We start from the raw sequence: 17,500 nt of genomic DNA, 5'->3' as shown, positions 1-17,500 counted from the left end.
TGTGTGTGTGTGTGTGTGTGTGTGTGTGTGTGTGTGTGTGTGTGTGTGTGAGAGAGAGAGAGAGAGAGAGAGAGACAGAGAGAGAGAGAGAGAGAGAGAGAGCGAGCGGAACAAATCCAGCACCCGTACTGTGACCCTGTTTCAGTTGGCTCTGCCGGCTGTAGATGCGTGGCATGCTGTCAATAGTGCTAGCCCTTTTTAGGAGGCTGTGATCAGCTTTTATCTGCATTCAGTTCACTTAATCTATCTCATAGGGTGAGGAAGTGAGTGAGTGTGTGTGTGTGTGTGTGATAGAGAGAGAGAGAAAGAGAGAGAGAGCAAGAGAAGAAAGTTGAAGAGTTTGTATTTAAAAGGAGTTCAGGGGGGGCGAGACAACTCAGCGTAACCGTTCCAGAGTCAGCTGTTATGAGGGTGGTGTGTGCGTGTGTGTATGTGTGTGTCTGTGTCTGTGCTTGTGTGTGTGTGTCTGTGTCTGTGCTTGTGTGTGTGTGTGTGTGTGTGTGTGTGTGTGTGTGTGTGTGTGTGTGTGTGTGTGTGTGTGTGTGTGTGTGTGTGTGTGTGTGTGTGTGTGTCTGGGGTCTGGGGTCTTTGGCAGCTGCAGAGCTGTGCAGGAAGGGTGTGGATTCGGGGGGACGAGAGCTCTGCCGTTGGAGCTGAGGAACGTCGTTCTAGATTAATGGCAATGCTGCAGCAGGATTCCGGAATTCAGTGACATTTTTGTTCTTCTGCCGTTTGGCCATCCCATTTGCTGTCTGTGTGTCTGTCCATTTGTCTGATTGTCTGGCTGCCTGCATCACATTCATTCTCTCTCTCTCTCTCTCTCTCTCTCTCTCTCTCTCTCTCTCTCTCTCTCTCTCTCTCTCTCTCTCTATCTCTCTCTCTCTCTATATCTCTCTCTATATATATATATCTCTCCTTCTCTCTCTCTCTCTCTCTCTCTCTCTCTCTCTCTCTCTCTCTCTCTCTGCCTTTCTTGCCTGAAAAAACACACAGCATTGCAAGCTCCACATCCCTAAGCTGCCTGCACGGTTTTCCATTTCCAAGAGAATTCAGCATGCCGTATCAATTTTAAAAATGGCCAGAAACTTATATTATTGCAATTGCACAAGGCTTAGCCTCCCTGCTCCCCCCACAAAAGTATAATTTAAAAAAACGAGAAAGAAATTGAATTGCATCTGCACGCGAGCTTCGTCGCCGAGCTGCCGAGGAGCTTCCAAACTATTTTTCCATGCATGCACATTGCACATGCACAGGGCCTCCAGGCCAAAGCGGTGGGACCGCATGTGGGTGACCGGGGTGTCACTATGGTGACACAGTTGTGTCCCGAGCACAACTTTAGCCATTCGCTCATGCATTGCCTGCTGCAGACCTCCCTTCCCCACTCACCTCGTCCCCGTCCCGCTCGGCCCCTCCTCCTTCCCCTAAGTCCGCTGCGCGGGTTTGGAAAAAGATTTGTGAAGAAATTACATTCTCTGTTTAAGACATAATAAAAAATCGTATCCCGGCAACGGACAGGAATAAAAACACATCTCCCTGGACCCAGCAATAACAAAATGATTCAATTACTGCATAAATACAGCTGCGAAGGCCATGTCTTTTTCCCCCTTCCACTGCAACGGGGCTGGGTTTCGCCGGGGGCCCTGGGTTTTCTCAGGACAACTCCGCTAGCCTTGTGGCCAAAGTCTCGGGCACTCTCTCTCCCTAGGGCCTGCCCGCTCTCGTGCCAACATGGGGCTGATAGCCCCAGCAGACCCACTTTCTGCCATCATACCACCCCCACCAACCCCCCCCTCGTCTCCCATCAAAGATCCCTAGTCTGCAGTGTCACAGTGGACCCATTCATCGCCGCCTCTGTGTTTATCAATTACGCTCGCGCAGTTAATGTATAAACAGATCCCGAGTCAAGGCGTGCTTTTGATTTTGATTGTAGGAAAACCAGAGCATTCCACTGGAGCGCGTCCAGGCCTAATATGGAAAAGGAAGAGGGAGAGGGAGAGAGAGAGAGAGAGAGAGAGAGGGAGAGAGGTTGAGCTGAGCTGTGCTGTGCTGTGCTGGGCTGAACTGCTCTCTCAGATCCTTTACTGTTTGGCTCTCTCGCACACAACTCCTCTTTTTGCTGCCCAGCCCCTCTCCAGTCCTCCCCTGCAACACCACCCCACACCCCCGACTCCCGCTCCCGCTCTCGCTCTCGCCCTCTTCATCTCTTATGTTGGCCAAGTAAACAAGCTCGGAGGCAGAAAGGGCCTTATAGTATTCCTTCAGGAGATAACTGGGCGCAGCTTGATTTTCCTGATCCCTTTGTCAGAGTCTGAGTCTCTATGAAATGCCGAACTTTTAACAGGCGAGCTGGGAGCACACGTGATGTATGCAGAGAGTAGGTGCTGATAGGCACGGCTTGAGGGAGGGAGAGAGAGAAAGAGAGAGAGAGAGAGAGAGAGAGAGAGATAGAGAGAGAGAGAGAGAGAAATAGGCTTGCATACGATACGGGCCTGGTTGCCGAGGGATGGACGGCTATGAAACTCGGCCCTTAGGTTTGCACAGATGGAGACAGAAAAAGGTTTTGGATGGGATATGGTCAGGGAGGAGGAGGGAGAGGAGGAGGGAAAGGCTGTGCAAACACTGGACTCCTAATGATACTGTACTGTATATTGGGGACTCATATATATGGGATCAGGATGGATCCAGAATGCTGCACATAATGGGGCCAATGTACAGTACGTATAGCACAGGTCTGCTGTTCTCTTCTTCTCGGGTTCTCTTGTGCTTTCTCGAAAGCACGGCTCACGTGCCAGAAAAACGAGAGTCTAATTAATGTTTATTTTTGCCTCGGGAGTCGTTGATGGAGAACCGAGCCGAGAGCCGTTTGTGTGTGTGTGTGTGTGTGTGTGTGTGTGTGTGTGTGTGTGTGTGTGTGTGTGTGTGTGTGTGTGTGTGTGTGTGTGTGTGTGTGTGTGTGTGTGTGTGTGTGTGTGTGTGTGTGTGTGTGTAGCAAGGCTTTAGCCTTTCTCTTGCACTACACAGTGGAGGAACGTGTATGAACAGCTGTCTGTAGAGAAACACACACACACACGCACACACACACAAATGTACACACACACGCACGTTTACATGTCTGGGGTCTCTTAAGCCTTAAGACAACATGTGTCCAGTGAAACGAGGCACTCAGTTTCTCTCTGGACCCAAGTGTTGCTTCATTTCTGTACAAGTACCACCTTGGCCATCCGCTCCTGCTGTACGAGAAAGGTTTATTTAAACTACGGTGCAGAGCACACACTCTTTTTGTCTTGACACGAAAAGAAGCCCTGACCTTGACACCAGTAACAGTGGCAGCAAAGGGCTTTTCTTTCAGCGGTTGCCGCCTACTTTTTTGGAAAATTTGTAAAAAAATTTAAAAAAAAAAGTGCCGCTCGGATTGTCTCCCTTCCAGGACCGGATCTCTGGTTTCTATCAGCCCGAGGTTCTGTCTGTAAGCCTTCGGAAAGTTTACACAGTAACTCTATCGCGGCTCCGTGGGTCCTCTTCCGCCACTGATTACAGATCTAGTGTGTGTGTGTGTGTGTGTGTGTGTGTGTGTGTGTGTGTGTGTGTGCTGTGTGTGTGTGTGTGTGCTGTGTGTGTGTGTGTGTGTGTGTGTGTGTGTGCTGTGTGTGTGTGTGTGTGTGTGTGTGTGTGCGTGCTGTGTGTTTGTACTGTACATCCAGGGCCGACCAGGACAACAGTCTGTCGACCTCAGAATTACAGCACAATGTTTTTCTTTTCGGGACGTCTTTCCTCCAGCACCAAGCTGAAGTCACTGGAAATATAAACACATTATGGGCCCGCTGTTGCTCCGTAGCAAAAAATAGATGTGAAAATCTGGTTTCCTGCTCGGGGAGATGAAGCTTTTTTGGATGCTCTCTGTCTCTCTCTCTCTCTCTCTCTCTCTCTCTCTCTCTCTCTCTCTCTCTCTCTCTCTCTCTCTCTCTCTCTCTCTCTCTCTCTGTCTCTCTCTCTTTCTGTCCTGTCCTCATCTCTCTCTCTGTCCTCTCCTCTTTCTCTCTGTCCTCTCCTCTCTCTCTCTCTATTCGGTCCCATCTCAGAAACGGTCGGACACATTATGGGTGCTGACCCATAAACCTTCACTTGCTTGTTGTAAAAAAAAATCTCAAAGGGGCTGCTATTCCTCGTACAGAATAACTTAAGTCAAGCGAAGGGCAACTGCTGACTAACAGCATTTTAATATTAGAGATCTGCAACAAGGCCCTTGCAGGCAGGTAGCAAGTGTATATTTTGTACAGTATGAGTGCACTTGTGTTTGGTCTAGGGAAGAGGAGGGAGTCGGGGGTTGTCAGCGTGTGGGAGTGGGGGGTGGGGCTGGGTTTACAGTGCTTTGGGGGTAAAGTAGGCTTTGGAGGTGTCCTCTTTTTACCCTGACAAACAGTGGTGTCAATTTTTCAAGAACAAAAAACAGAGCACGTTTGGCTTATCCAGGATCGAGTGTAAGTCTTGCTCGGGGACAGAGTGTGTGTGTGTGTGTGGCGTGTGTTTGTGTTTGTGGGTGAGTGTGAGATGTGTGTGTGGTGTGCGTGTGTGTTAGGGGTGTGTGGAGTGCTGCAGGGTGGAGTGGAGTGCAGGGGGGGGTTTAAGGGTTTACCTAAATCCACTGTTGTGCAGTGCAGCGCAGTGCGGAGCGAGGCGAGGAGGTGAGCTGCGAGCGAGCGAGCCGGCAGGCAGCCCCGGCTGGCTGGCTGGGCCGAGGACAGCTGGAAGCGTTTAAAATGTTGTGCTGCTGAGAACAGCTCAGACTGTTTATGGCATGAGATCTGCAGCGCGCCTCAGTCACGTCTAATTAGACCACGCTGGCCCTGGCCTGGCCTGGCCGTCCCCAAACTTGGGGAGCTCGCTCATGGGGAGATCCAGTCTCCCTCCCTTTCTCTCTCTCCCTTTCTCTCTCTCCCTCTCTCTGTCTCTCTCTCTCTCTCTCTCTCTCTCTCTCTCTCTCTCTCTCTCTCTCCCTCTCTCTTTCGCTCCCTGTCTCTCTCACTCTCTCCTTCTCTCTTTCTCGTTGTCGTCTCTCTCTCTCTCTTTCTCTCTCTCCATCGTCCTCTCTCATCCTGCTCTCGTCACCGTCCCTTACACCATCGACCGTGCTACCCCTGCACACACACGCACATGCGTGCACACACACACACACACACACACACACACACACACACACACACACACACACACACACACACACACACACACACACACACACACTCCCCACCCGAGCCACCGCCAAAATCACCCCCCCCGAGGTTTTCGGGGCTACTCAACTGCTCCATGACACCATGCTGTATGCACGCTGCCAGAAGGAGGATGCTGTTTTATACCCCTCCAGACGAGCAGCCCTACGCCACACACACACAATACACACACACACACACACACATATACACACACACACGCAAGAACACACACACACACAAACACACAAGCTGAGGGAGAGGTACTATGTTGGCGTGCTGCGTTTAATTACATCGGGCCCCTGAAAATGAAAGCGGCGCCCGCAGATCTCCTCCGTTAGTCGGTGAGCGAGAGAGCGAGCCTACAGTATGTGGAAATATATATCTGGACTGGAGCGATTACCACTGCAGAGTTTTCTGGTGGAATGATCCGTCCGCTATTCCCCTTCACACACGCTGAGCAGACCCTCACACACATACACAGTGATACACCCACACACACACACACACACATACGTGCACACACAAATACGCACATAAACACTCACATACATGTATATGTACACGTACACGTACATATACAGTACACACACACGCAGGGCCGCCAACAAGGGGGGACAGAGGGGTATGTTGTCCCAGGCCCTGGGAGATAGCGGGCCCAGAATTGGGTCTCCATTACGTTGTATGTATTGGGTATGGGGCCCTTTCAGACAACTTTGTCCCGGGCCCAGCAAAAGCTGTCAGCGGCCCTGCACACACGCACATGTAGACACATGCACACACACGCACACACACACATGTAGACACATGCACGCACACAGGCAGTATACACTCATGCACAGAGGCACACACTGTATGCAGTCTCAGTGCCTGAGGTCCCGTTCTGACTGTGGTGTGCGTTTTGCCTAGTTTATGGGTGTGCGGATTTAAAGTGGCATTTATGATGAAGTATGGCATTCTGCGGGGGTGTTCTACCATACAGAAATATGGAAGTAATTAGCGGCTCCCAGCAAACGTTACAGAATTATTGTGCCCTTAACAGTCCAGAAACTGTGGCTCGCCTCAAAGGAACACAGATGTGTACTGTTGTCGTTGGGATGTCACCACTGCGAGGGAAAATAGTCAACAAAGCATAATTGAATAAATGATTACTGTATGTGGGGGGACTCCAGGATGGTAGTTACACAATGGGTTTCTATTTATGCCACTGTTGTTATTACAGAAGAGGCTGCTCACAGTATATTTATGGCCGGCTTACTCCACTACCCCCATGGGCATATCAAAACCGAGTTAAATAGTGCAGCCCTGAATCTGATCTGGCCTGCGTAAATAATAGTTACGTTTAATTCTTTGATTCATATGCTGAAAAAATCGGTCTAAATGAAAAGCAGAAATGACTAGTTGTCTACTGCGGAATATTCTTGACATAAATAGTCGGTTGGAAACTGATCGAGGGTGACAGCTGAATGTAGGAGAGTTTCTGCATTGTTTGGTGAAGTCCCTGATTTAATTAATTGGGATTGGGCTGTCTGTGGCTGTGGCCCGTTCAAAAAAAAAAAACTTTCCATTGTTGTGCAACTCATTTCCCCTCGCCACGGCTGATTGACACTGGCGGTCCAACTGTGTGACGTGCGATTACCTCGATACGTTAAGTCACGTTAACTAACCACCAATCCTTTCTTCTTTCTCTCTCCTCTTTTTTTTGTCTCCAGGATGAGTTTCATCCGTTCATCGAGGCCCTACTGCCGCACGTGCGTGCCTTCGCCTACACCTGGTTCAACCTGCAGGCCCGCAAGCGCAAGTACTTCAAGAAGCACGAGAAGCGCATGACCAAGGACGAGGAGCGCGCGGTCAAGGACGAACTCCTGGGCGAGAAGCCCGAGGTCAAGCAGAAGTGGGCGTCACGCCTCCTGGCCAAGCTGCGCAAGGACATCCGGCCCGAGTGCCGTGAGGACTTTGTGCTGACCATCACGGGCAAGAAGGCGCCCTGCTGTGTGCTCTCCAACCCCGACCAGAAGGGCAAGATGCGGCGCATCGACTGCCTGCGGCAGGCCGACAAGGTGTGGCGGCTGGACCTGGTGATGGTCATCCTCTTCAAGGGCATCCCGCTGGAGAGCACGGACGGCGAGCGGCTGGTCAAGGGGGGGCAGTGCGCCAACCCCATCCTGTGCGTGCAGCCGCGGCACATCAGCGTCTCCGTCAAGGAGCTGGACCTCTACCTGGCCTACTTCGTGCAGGAGCGAGGTGAGTCTGGTAGCAGCACATTTGCAACAGGCCACCGTAGGCCCTATATACACTTTTTTGGAATTTCGTTTTTATTTTGTTCAACATATGCAGTCGCACCATCACATCAGAATCACAACACAAACAAAGCAAGCACATCCACAGGTCCACAGTCCACAATCCTACACATGAGGAAAAAAAGGCCCCATACACTCTTATGTATGTACTCTACAACCATCAATATACAATCACTCTCTACTCTACGCACACTGATACACCCTACTGGTCCAGACAGCCCATCAAAACATCAACCCATCAGCCCATCAAAACATAATTTTTAAACTTTAATTTTGTTGTAACTTTTTTACGTCTGCTGTGCGTGGCCTGTCATATTGTAATATTGAAGTAATGTAATATTGAGGTTTGTCTCGTGAGGAAAGTCCATGGAGATCTGGGATTGGGCCTGTCTGAGCTGAGCTTGCCAATAGCCTAATGTGGCTCGTAGTGGTCCGCCATGACATATTGCATAGCGTCACGCCATCCCCTCCATAGATCCCTACTGTCACCCCATTCATCTCCTCCTTACAGACCTATTTTTTATCTTTTCATTTTACTGTACATCGTCTGCAGCATTTTGTCTGCTATGTTGAGGTTTGCCTTGTCAGGATAGTCTACAGAGATGAATGAGTCTCTCTGAGCTTGCCAATATCCCTAATGTGACCACCGTCAAGAGAGTTGCTTTTAATGAATTGTCATTTTTTCCCGAGCAGGTCTATATGACTTGTAGAGTTTGGGGTTAGTCAATAAGTGGGTTGTTCTTCTCTTCTCTGGCTCCTTGTCAGTTTGTCTGAACATTTTATGAACGATTTTTGTTCCAGAGCTAGTCTCTCAGATAGAGGGTCATTTTTTAAGTCATTAGTGAAATAAATGTTGTGTGTATTTTTTCATGCAGACCACAAACCGTCAAATCGACTGATCGTTTGTTTTCGTCAGTATGATAAATGATCAGTTTGCAGCATGTCCTTGGATGACTGTCTTTGTGAGTTGATGAGATGACTGCTATCATTGTTCTTTTTATTTCGTTGAGAAAAATGTCGTCACCACTTCCAACACCCCCAACCCCTCCTATACCCCCCATCTCCTGCCATCTGTGACTTGAACACATCCAAAACAAATAGTTAGCAGGAGCACAACTGCGGTGGCTCGCTGTTCCCATTTCTAGTGTTCACTCATAGCGGGCGAGGATGCTAAGTGCTTAGCGAAAAGCTGCTGACTCATAGCCTTTCGCTCTGCGATGGAAGGAGTATTATTTTAACTGCATATTGGGTCTGTGGATTGGCAATAGTCTGTCTATATGATTTATAGCAGTGATTCAGTGGTCCGCGACACAGCTCAGGTGGTCCGTACGGGGATTTCTAGTTTTCCAAGACAAGCTAGCAGTAGGCTTTATTTGTAACATTATTACAAATATAAGCATACAGTAGCTGAAGTCTTATTTTCATCACAATAACCACATAATACATGTGAGTAAAAAATAAGTGATCTGCATTGAAATTAGCAGTGTCAAATTAGCACCCATCAACTGTCAATTCGGTTGACAGGTGGTCCCTGAACATTTTTGGGGGGACAAAGTGGTCCTCTGTCTGAAAAAGTTTGAGAATCACTGATTTATAGTATATTGTGGTATATACAGAGAATATAATGTATGTGAATGTGGGGTATTGCACCTCTGTAAGAATTCAGAACAGTGTATTAGCAGTTGTAATGTATTAAGTAACCTACTAAAAAGACCACCTTTTTTACAATTGCAAAACTGGTATATACATAGGGTTCTTTTCATTTTTTATATTATATACATTTTGAATATTTAATGACTAATCAGAAATGTGTGGGAATTCAAAATTATTTAAAAAAAATTTACAGTAGTGTTGAACTTTGCATATTTTGCAACACTACAGACCCTAAATCCAGATATATACGTAGATGCATGTCAATATTGTGTCATGGACAGATTGGTTGTTATTGACATCATTTAAATGTTAATTTGATTACATTTTGCCATCTGGGAGTACTGTAGCTAAAAGCAATTTGGTTTAACTAGAGAACCATAGTGAAAAAGAGCCAGAGAGAGCAAATTATTTAAAGCCTGGGCGAACACAGGGCACAGAAAACGCCCCCCCCCCCCTAAAAAAATCGAGTGATAGAGAATGCAGAAAGTGAAAGAATGTGGTCTGACCAATTGCTGGCTAGCGTAAATCATTTAAAACAAGCATGGCAACCTTGGCAATCTGTTGAAGTTTACGGTGCCGTATAAAAGGGTGCCGTCTGGTCGTTAGTGGGCAAAGCTGCGTGCCAGCTGATACGTATGCTGCCTGACTGACTCTGGAACCTGCCAGTGGCTTGTCCCCGGCCACCCGACCGCGAGACTGGCACGCACGCACGCATGCACACGCGCACACACGGACGCACACACGCATGCATAGTATAGATGAGGTCGACGGGTGCTGTTACTGCAGATCTGCTAGCATTGTAGCATCACAGCTACTCCGTTGTAGTGCTATAGCTACTGTACTGTGTGTGTGTGTGTGTGTGTGTGTGTGTGTGTGTGTGTGTGTGTGTGTGTGTGTGTGTGTGTGTGTGTGTGTGTGTGTGTGTGTGTGTGTGTGTGTGTGTGTGTGTGTGAGTGTGTGTGTGAAGCTAATTCTTCTCCTGTCGGTAGAGCGTGTGTGTTGTGTATCAAAAGCAGTTCTCCCTCCTCTGGTTTTGGATGTAAGTTCTCTTTTGCCAGCTCTTGTACACTGTGTACAGAATTGACTGAGCTGGCTGTATAATATACTGCAGTAGCTGACTGTGTGTCTGTTTGCCTGTCTGTGTGAGTGTGAAAAACTAACACTGCTACTGTTGGTGGAGCGCCTTCCTTTTCTCTCTCTCTCTCTCTCTCTCTCTCTCTCTCTCTCTCTCTCTCTCTCTCTGTGCCCCTGTCAGTAGTGTGTTCCCCTTCGTCCATCGATTCGAGCTATGTGTGTGTGTGAAAATGTGTGTCGGGGTGTGTGAGTGTGTGCGCAAAGCTAACTCTTCTGCTTTCGGTAGAGCGCGTTCCCTTCCTTCCACCATCGTGCCGTCTGTGTGTGTGATTCTCATAACATTCCTGAACAATCTTGCCATCTGCTCCTAGCTCTCCATACATGTCCCTGCAGTCCTAGCATGCTATAGTAGCACGCTACAGTCATCGAACAGAAGTAGAACAACTCCAACAACCTGATATGGTCATATTTCAAAATTTCAATACATTAGAACCCAGTATTTTTTTTATTAATTTATGAACTCGAGAGTTCATATTATACGGCGTGAGGACATGTTTGCGTTGAGGTGCTGATATACACAGTACGATGCAGAGGCAATATTGTATAATCTTACCACTTCTATTACGAAGTCATACGTCAATGCGGATATATAAAACTAATCGGAATATATTGGGCTTTTCTGAATTGACCTCCCACCACAGTAGTATTATTGTCATAGGATGGTGTTTCCTCACAAGTTGCAGCCGCCTCGTGCTATTCAATCCAGCCTTACGGTACGGTATACATTCTCACACACACAACAAGCCACCTCTTCCTTTCTCTCTGTTCCTCTGTTTCTCTGTTTCTCTGTTTCTCTCTCTCTCTCTTCCTCTCTCTCTCTCTCTCTCTCTGACTATGTGCTCCAGCAGTGCAGTGCCTGTGGTGTATTTATGGCTGTAGTGGAGTGGTCAGTGTGTCAGGATGATGGAGGGCTGAGTGAGAACTGAAGCGAGCGAGCAGGCAGTCTTGTGGCTGGAGCAGAGAGGAGTGGTGTGGAGATGGGGGCGGGTGTTGGTGTGGGGAGGAGAGGAGAGAGGCTGGGGGCTGGGGAGGGGGTAGCAGGACGCAGTGCTGTGGCCTGGTTGCAGCAGCAGGGTGACTCAGCATCACCGCTCCCACTATCCCCACCCCCACCCCACTCCACTCCACCACGCTCCTGCTCCACTCCCTCCCTGCACCCCATCCGCACCTGCCCCTGAGTCTGAATGCTGTGTCGCTGCACCACCAGCCCTCCCAGCTCACCACTACTACTACATTTCCCACAACCCCCCACCTGCTGTGGCAGCACCCAACTGGCAGCCCCATGTAAGGCAGGGGGTTTTATACTTTCTCATTGCTGCAGTTTCCCTCCGATAGATATGGCAGTATGTCCTACATTGAGTCCATTCATATTTTTGCTGACTAAAACAATCAGCTATACATTAAAGTACAAGCCGTACTCGCCATGTAAACTCGCTGTTTAGCCATTTATAGTAAATGGTGTATTGATTTGTTTTACGGTGCCTTTAAGATACAGTTCATTCCACTGTGAGGTTTCAGCGACTGGTTTGTCAATAATTTCTGCTCGCCAGCCAATCACGTTTCACTCCTCCCTTCTGAAAGCTGGATTTTAATTGGCTGGCACTGTTGGGAGCTCAGTTTGAGTCGGCATGCCCTGTCTCCAGTTTACAGTGCCAGGAATATGCCTTAATAGAGTTCCATCATGTTGTTATTGTTTACCATTTAGACAGCCAGGCGACCTAGGAACTATTGGATTACAGCCGTTTGGCTATTAGCCGGCTGGATGTACCCCGAAGCTAATTATATAGTTATATGCAAATATTTCAACTATTGCAACATGGCATGAAGCAACTTTAATTGGAAACTGAATAAAAAAAACATTTATAAAAACATATAGCTGGGGCGAGAGTGAGTCATGACATCTATGCAAATCTTTGGTTTTTTTGGGGTTTTTTTTTGAGTGGCTAGGATTCTGGGTCATCTGGGAGAGGAGGGTGGGCGCTGCGCTATGCTGCGCTGCGCTGGGGGATTTTGGCTAAACTTAGCCTTTGGCTGTTGGATTGGCATGAGTGGAAACAGGGGGACAGCAGACGACCATGATCCCCCCCCCCCCCTCTCTCTCTCTTTCTCTCTCTCTCTCTCTCTCTGTCGTGTCTTTCGGTCTCTCCTCTCTCTACCCTCTCTTTCTCTCCCCCCCTCTCTCTCTCTCTTCGTATTGCCCTCCCTTTTTGTCTCTCTTCACCACTCCCTCCTCTCTTCACTGCAGCCCACCCCCCTCCTCCCCCCCTCTACCCTTGACCTTCACCCCGGCCTGTCTGGGCCAGCTCTGCCTCTTGTGTCACCAGACCTGCCTAATAGCCTACAAACTCCTGGCTGTAAACGCTCAGATAAGACGGCTGAGGCTTTTCACTTTCGCTCAGACCAAAGGGAAAGGGAGAGGGGGAGACGGATGAGAGGAGGCGGTGGAGAGGAGAGGAGGAGGGCGGAAGGGGGGGGGCAGCGCTGAGTGAGCTAGGCAGAAGGAAGGAGGGACAGGGAGGGAGAGAGGGGTAGCCAGTCAGCATTTGTTCTTAAAGGCACAGTACTCCCTTTTTATTTTTTGGAACAGGCACAAACACGGCACAGTCGTTCTCTCTCACTTTCTCTCTCTCTCTCTCACTTTCTGCTCTAGTTCCCTTCTTTTTCATCTCTGCCTCTCTCTTTTTATCTTTTTTTCTCGCTGTCATCTTTCTCTCTCACACACCGCCTCCTCTTTCTGTCTCACTCATGCTCTTGTTCGTTTTTTTCTCTCTCATCTACTCTCTCTCACTCACTGCCCTCAGTCATCTCTCTCTGTATATACAGTATTTCCCGCTCTCTGTCTCTCTCTCTCTCTCTCTCTCTCTCTCTCTCCCTCGCTCCCCCTCTGTCTGGAGTCCAGGGTTAGGGAGGGTTTTCTTGGCTCGGGCCCTGCCCTGGCTCTCTTGCTGCGATGTGTTTTGGTATCTTTGCTAATGAAGTGTAGTGCGGGGCAAGGGAGAGCAGGCGTTGCTTGGCGTCCAAGGACAACACGCCTCGCCACTTACCCACACCCTTATCTCCGCCGCTGGGCCCGCAGCCACTTCAGCAGGCCTCTGGAAGGGCCCGGCAAACCAAGGGAACAGAGAAACTAGCTACCCCCTTTTTTAGACCCCTCTCAGTTCCAGGCTCTGCAAAGACCGAGTAACCAGGGGAAGAGAGAACCTTGTAGCTACCCTCTCTTTTTAACTCCTCTCAGTTCCAGGCTCTGCAAAGACAGAGTAACCAGGGGAAGAGAGAACCTTGTAGCTACCCTCCTTTTTAACCCCTCTCGGTTCCAGGCTCTGCAAAGACCGAATAGCCAGGGGAGCCAGAACCTTTTTTTACCCTTTTCCTTTACTGTACTGCCGGCTGGGTTTTGTTTTATTGCTGCTTCTGTTTTTGATTTTTGACGTTTGGGCCTATTAATATTCTTGATATTATCATTTATTATTATAACTTGTGGGACATGCTCAGGTGAGCAAGGAGTGCTGCCCGCAACTTAGTGAGGAGATGGTGGATTAATGGTGGATGGCAGTACACTCTCTGTCTCTCTGTCTCTGTCTGTCTGTCTCTCTCTCTCTCTATCTCTCAGTCAACACACGCACAATGAATCCTGCAGGGCCCTCTCCTGTAGCCGTTTTTTTTTTTTTGCCTTGGCTTGGGGACAGCAATGGGAGTAAATGTGGCGTGTAAAATGTCAAAACAAAAGCCACGCTCGCTCTCCTCGTCTGACACAACATGCTGTTGCAGGAGGAGAAGAAGGGGAGGTGGAGATGGTCGGCCGGTCGGCTGGTTGGTTGATCATTTAGTTTGTTGGTTAGGTGCAAGCGGCGAGAGTTTCAGGGACGTAGGGAGTATTACGTTACATTGCATGCCATTACACTGCATTGCATTACATTGCATTGCACTTTCATTACATTACATTGCATTACATGATGGCATTACATTACATTAAAGTAGCAGAGGTATTTATCCAGTGTAACCTAAAACACAGAACACAAACAAAAACAACCAACAATGTTTGGCAAGTGAGCTGGAGTGCGCACCAGGATGAAGGAAGGTGAGGGTTGTGGTGTTGTTGTTTGTTGGTGAAGCGGAGAGAGGGATGAGGGTGGATGGGGCAGTAGGATGGCGATGCAGGGGGGTCGATGGGAGTTGGGGGAGTAGGGTGGGGATGGCACAGCAGCTGCAAGACTACCCAGGGCCCTGTGGAGCCAAGAGCTCTCCCCGTCCCCGTCGGGGCCTGACCTCCCCCTGAACCCACCAGCCTCCTCCTCCGCTGCCTCCTCTCCTGTCCTCTTCTCTCCGCTCCTCTTCTCTCCGTTCTGAATGCCGGCTGCACAGACAGAAACAGTCTTTGTGTGTTCGCTCGCTCGACTGTATCTAGCTCTGTGTGCGTGTGTGTGTGTGTGTGTGTGTGTGTGTGTGTGTGTGTGTGTGTGTGTGTGTGTGTGTGTGTGTGTGTGTGTGTGTGTGTGTGTGTGTGTGTGTGTGAGTATGTTAGTGTGTGTGTGTCTCTGTGTGTCTGTGCGTGTGCATGGCCGTGCATCTGTCTGTGTCACAACTGTTGGTGTGGGGGTGAAGGGAGACTGGTAGCAACAAGGCAAGAGGGGGATCGGCCATGCCCAAACACACGCACACACACACACACACACACACACACACACACACACACACACACACACACACACACACACACACACACACACACACACACACACACACACACAGTCGCACACACCAAGGTCATATTCATAATCTTTTACTCACATACAGAGATATGAATACACACAAACACACACGCAAGCATGCACGCACACATATACACACACACACACACCACACACGCACACACACACACGCACACGCACACACACACACACACACACACACACACACACACACACACACACACACACACACACACACACACACTCACGCACGGCCACCGTGTTCAGTAAACACGGCGACAGTGGAATGCGCCTCGGTGTGGCGGCAGCGGAAATTTGGAAGGGGTGGGAGCGCGAGGAGAGGAGCGGAGTGGAGAGGCCAGGGTCACCTCAGGTCAAGTTCAGGCCTGCTCACCCGTGTGTCCTCCAACAGGGGGTGGTGTTCAGCATCCACCCGCCTTAACACCACCTTAAAGGAGCCATGCACCCTTAAAATGGACCTGTGCACTTAAGTTAAGCGGACCACAGACACTTAAAAGGGAGACACACACTTATGAGGTGCAGGCACACTTAAAAGGGTCACATACTTTTAAACGGGGCAGGCACACTTAAAAGGGGCATGCACACTTAAAGCAACCATACACACTTAGAAGGGGTATGCACACTTAAAACGGCCATGCACACTTAAAACGACCATACACACTTAGAAGGGGCATGCACACTTAAAACGGCCATGCACACTTAAAACGGCCAAGCACACTTAAAACGGCCACACACAATTAAAAGGGGCACGCACACTAATAAGGGGCATGCACACGTAGACAAACCCATGCACACACCAGGCAAACGTAAAGTAGGCCTTGTACACACTGTCTACGTGATAATTGGCTGCAATTCTGAGATTTGACACCTCAGCGGGCTCTCCAGTGTCAAGTGCCAACTTGCATTTTTGTGATCTTCAGTCTTGTGCACACCGAAACAGACTTACTTGATTTACTTAAGCACTTTACTCCCATATCATGTGAAACTTTGAACAGATCACACATACTTGAACAGACCATGCACACTTAAACATTCCATGCACTCTTAAAAACAGACCATGCACACACAGACACACACACACACACACACACACACACACACACACACACAGACACACACACACAGACACACACACACACACACACACACACACACACACACACACAGACACACACACACACACACACACACACACACACACACACACACACACACACACACACACACACACACACACACACACACACACACACACAGTGTGCGTACCTTAATGCCAAGCGCGCCACAGTTGCAATTCGCACCTGTTCCTTCAATATTGCACATCTCCATAGCTAAACACACTGTGTTGAATTGAAGTGAGTAAGTAGCACTTAGCGGAGCTGCCGAGGGGGAGTGTCAAAGGGTGTTGTAGATGTTGAATGATGTGTTTAAAAAAATGGCAGGGACATTGTGGAATTTTAGATTGCTCTATTTCTTTTTTCCCTGTCCTCTTTATTTTTTTTTCAAACTCTGAGCATTGGCAGAGTTTCACACTTCTTTCTGCAATGTGCGAGTTTCCTGTAGCAGAATGGCCCGTCTCTGTTGACAGTAAATAGAAGATTGTCTACCCTCCTCCCCTGCTTCTTCCTTAAGCTTTTTCTCCCTCTCTCTTTCTGGCGGTTGTCTCTCTCAATCCCTGTCTGTAGTCTCCCATCTCTCCTCTCTCGTCTCTCTCTCTCTCCCTTCTCTGTCTCTTTTCTCTCTTTCACCCATTCATGAGCTGCTCCACAGAGAATTGAGGGATTTTCTTGGTATTTGTATTTGAGACATCAGCCTCAGTGCTGCAGGAAACTCTCTCTGGCACGTCACTGGAGATTTAATTCATCATCTCTTTCTCTTCTCTCTCTCTCTCTCTCTCTCTCTCTCTCTCTCTCTCTCTCTCTCTCTCTCTCTCTCTCTCTGTCTCTCTCTCTCTCTCTCTCCTTCCCTGCTTCATCACTCCCTTTTCTAGTTCTCTCTCCCTGCTCCTCTTTTCTTCCCTCCTCTGCCCATTCCTACTGTAGATGCATAGTACAACTTTCATGGCTTCATTCTCTCTCTCTCTCTCTCTCTCTCTCTCTCTCTCTCTCTCTCTCTCTCTCTCTCTCTCTCTCTCTCTCTCTCTCTCTCTCTCTCTCTCTCTCTCCTCACACATTGAGGCAAAGCAGAAATGAGAGAGAAAAAGAGACAGGGGGAGTGCGAGTGTGTGTGAAAGAGAAAATGACAGAGGCTGGGGGGGATGGAGGTAGGAGAGGGGAGGGGAGGTCACGAGTGAAAGTCATAGGCACTGCAGCTCCATGGTAATCAATCTGCTCGATCGATGGAGTGCGGCGAGGGATGCGTACGTGTGTGTGTGTGTGTGTGTGTGTGTGTGTGTGTGTGTGTGTGTGTGTGTGTGTGTGTGTGTGTGTGTGTGTGTGTGTGTGTGTGTGTGTGTGTGTGTGTGTGTGTGTGTGTG

The 17,500-nt window shown here is 48.9% G+C and overlaps 1 protein-coding gene across 6 annotated transcripts in view; it reads left to right on the top strand.

Annotated features, from left to right (window-relative positions):
- The window catches only part of nfic (nuclear factor I/C), a 177,998-nt gene that overhangs the window by 30,652 nt on the left and 129,846 nt on the right, over nucleotides 1-17,500 (top strand). For all 6 annotated transcript variants that reach the window (XM_063201554.1, XM_063201553.1, XM_063201555.1 and 3 more), the window contains exon 2: nucleotides 6,920-7,451. In XM_063201554.1, the coding sequence (XP_063057624.1) occupies nucleotides 6,920-7,451 (532 nt within the window). The remainder of the gene's footprint in view (nucleotides 1-6,919; nucleotides 7,452-17,500) is intronic.

The sequence above is a fragment of the Engraulis encrasicolus genome, chromosome 6, assembly GCF_034702125.1.
Source record: "Engraulis encrasicolus isolate BLACKSEA-1 chromosome 6, IST_EnEncr_1.0, whole genome shotgun sequence".
Taxonomy (NCBI): Eukaryota; Metazoa; Chordata; class Actinopteri; order Clupeiformes; family Engraulidae; genus Engraulis; species Engraulis encrasicolus.
The sequence above is the reverse complement of the archived record's forward strand: the minus strand, read 5'-3'. Positions and strand labels throughout refer to the sequence as shown.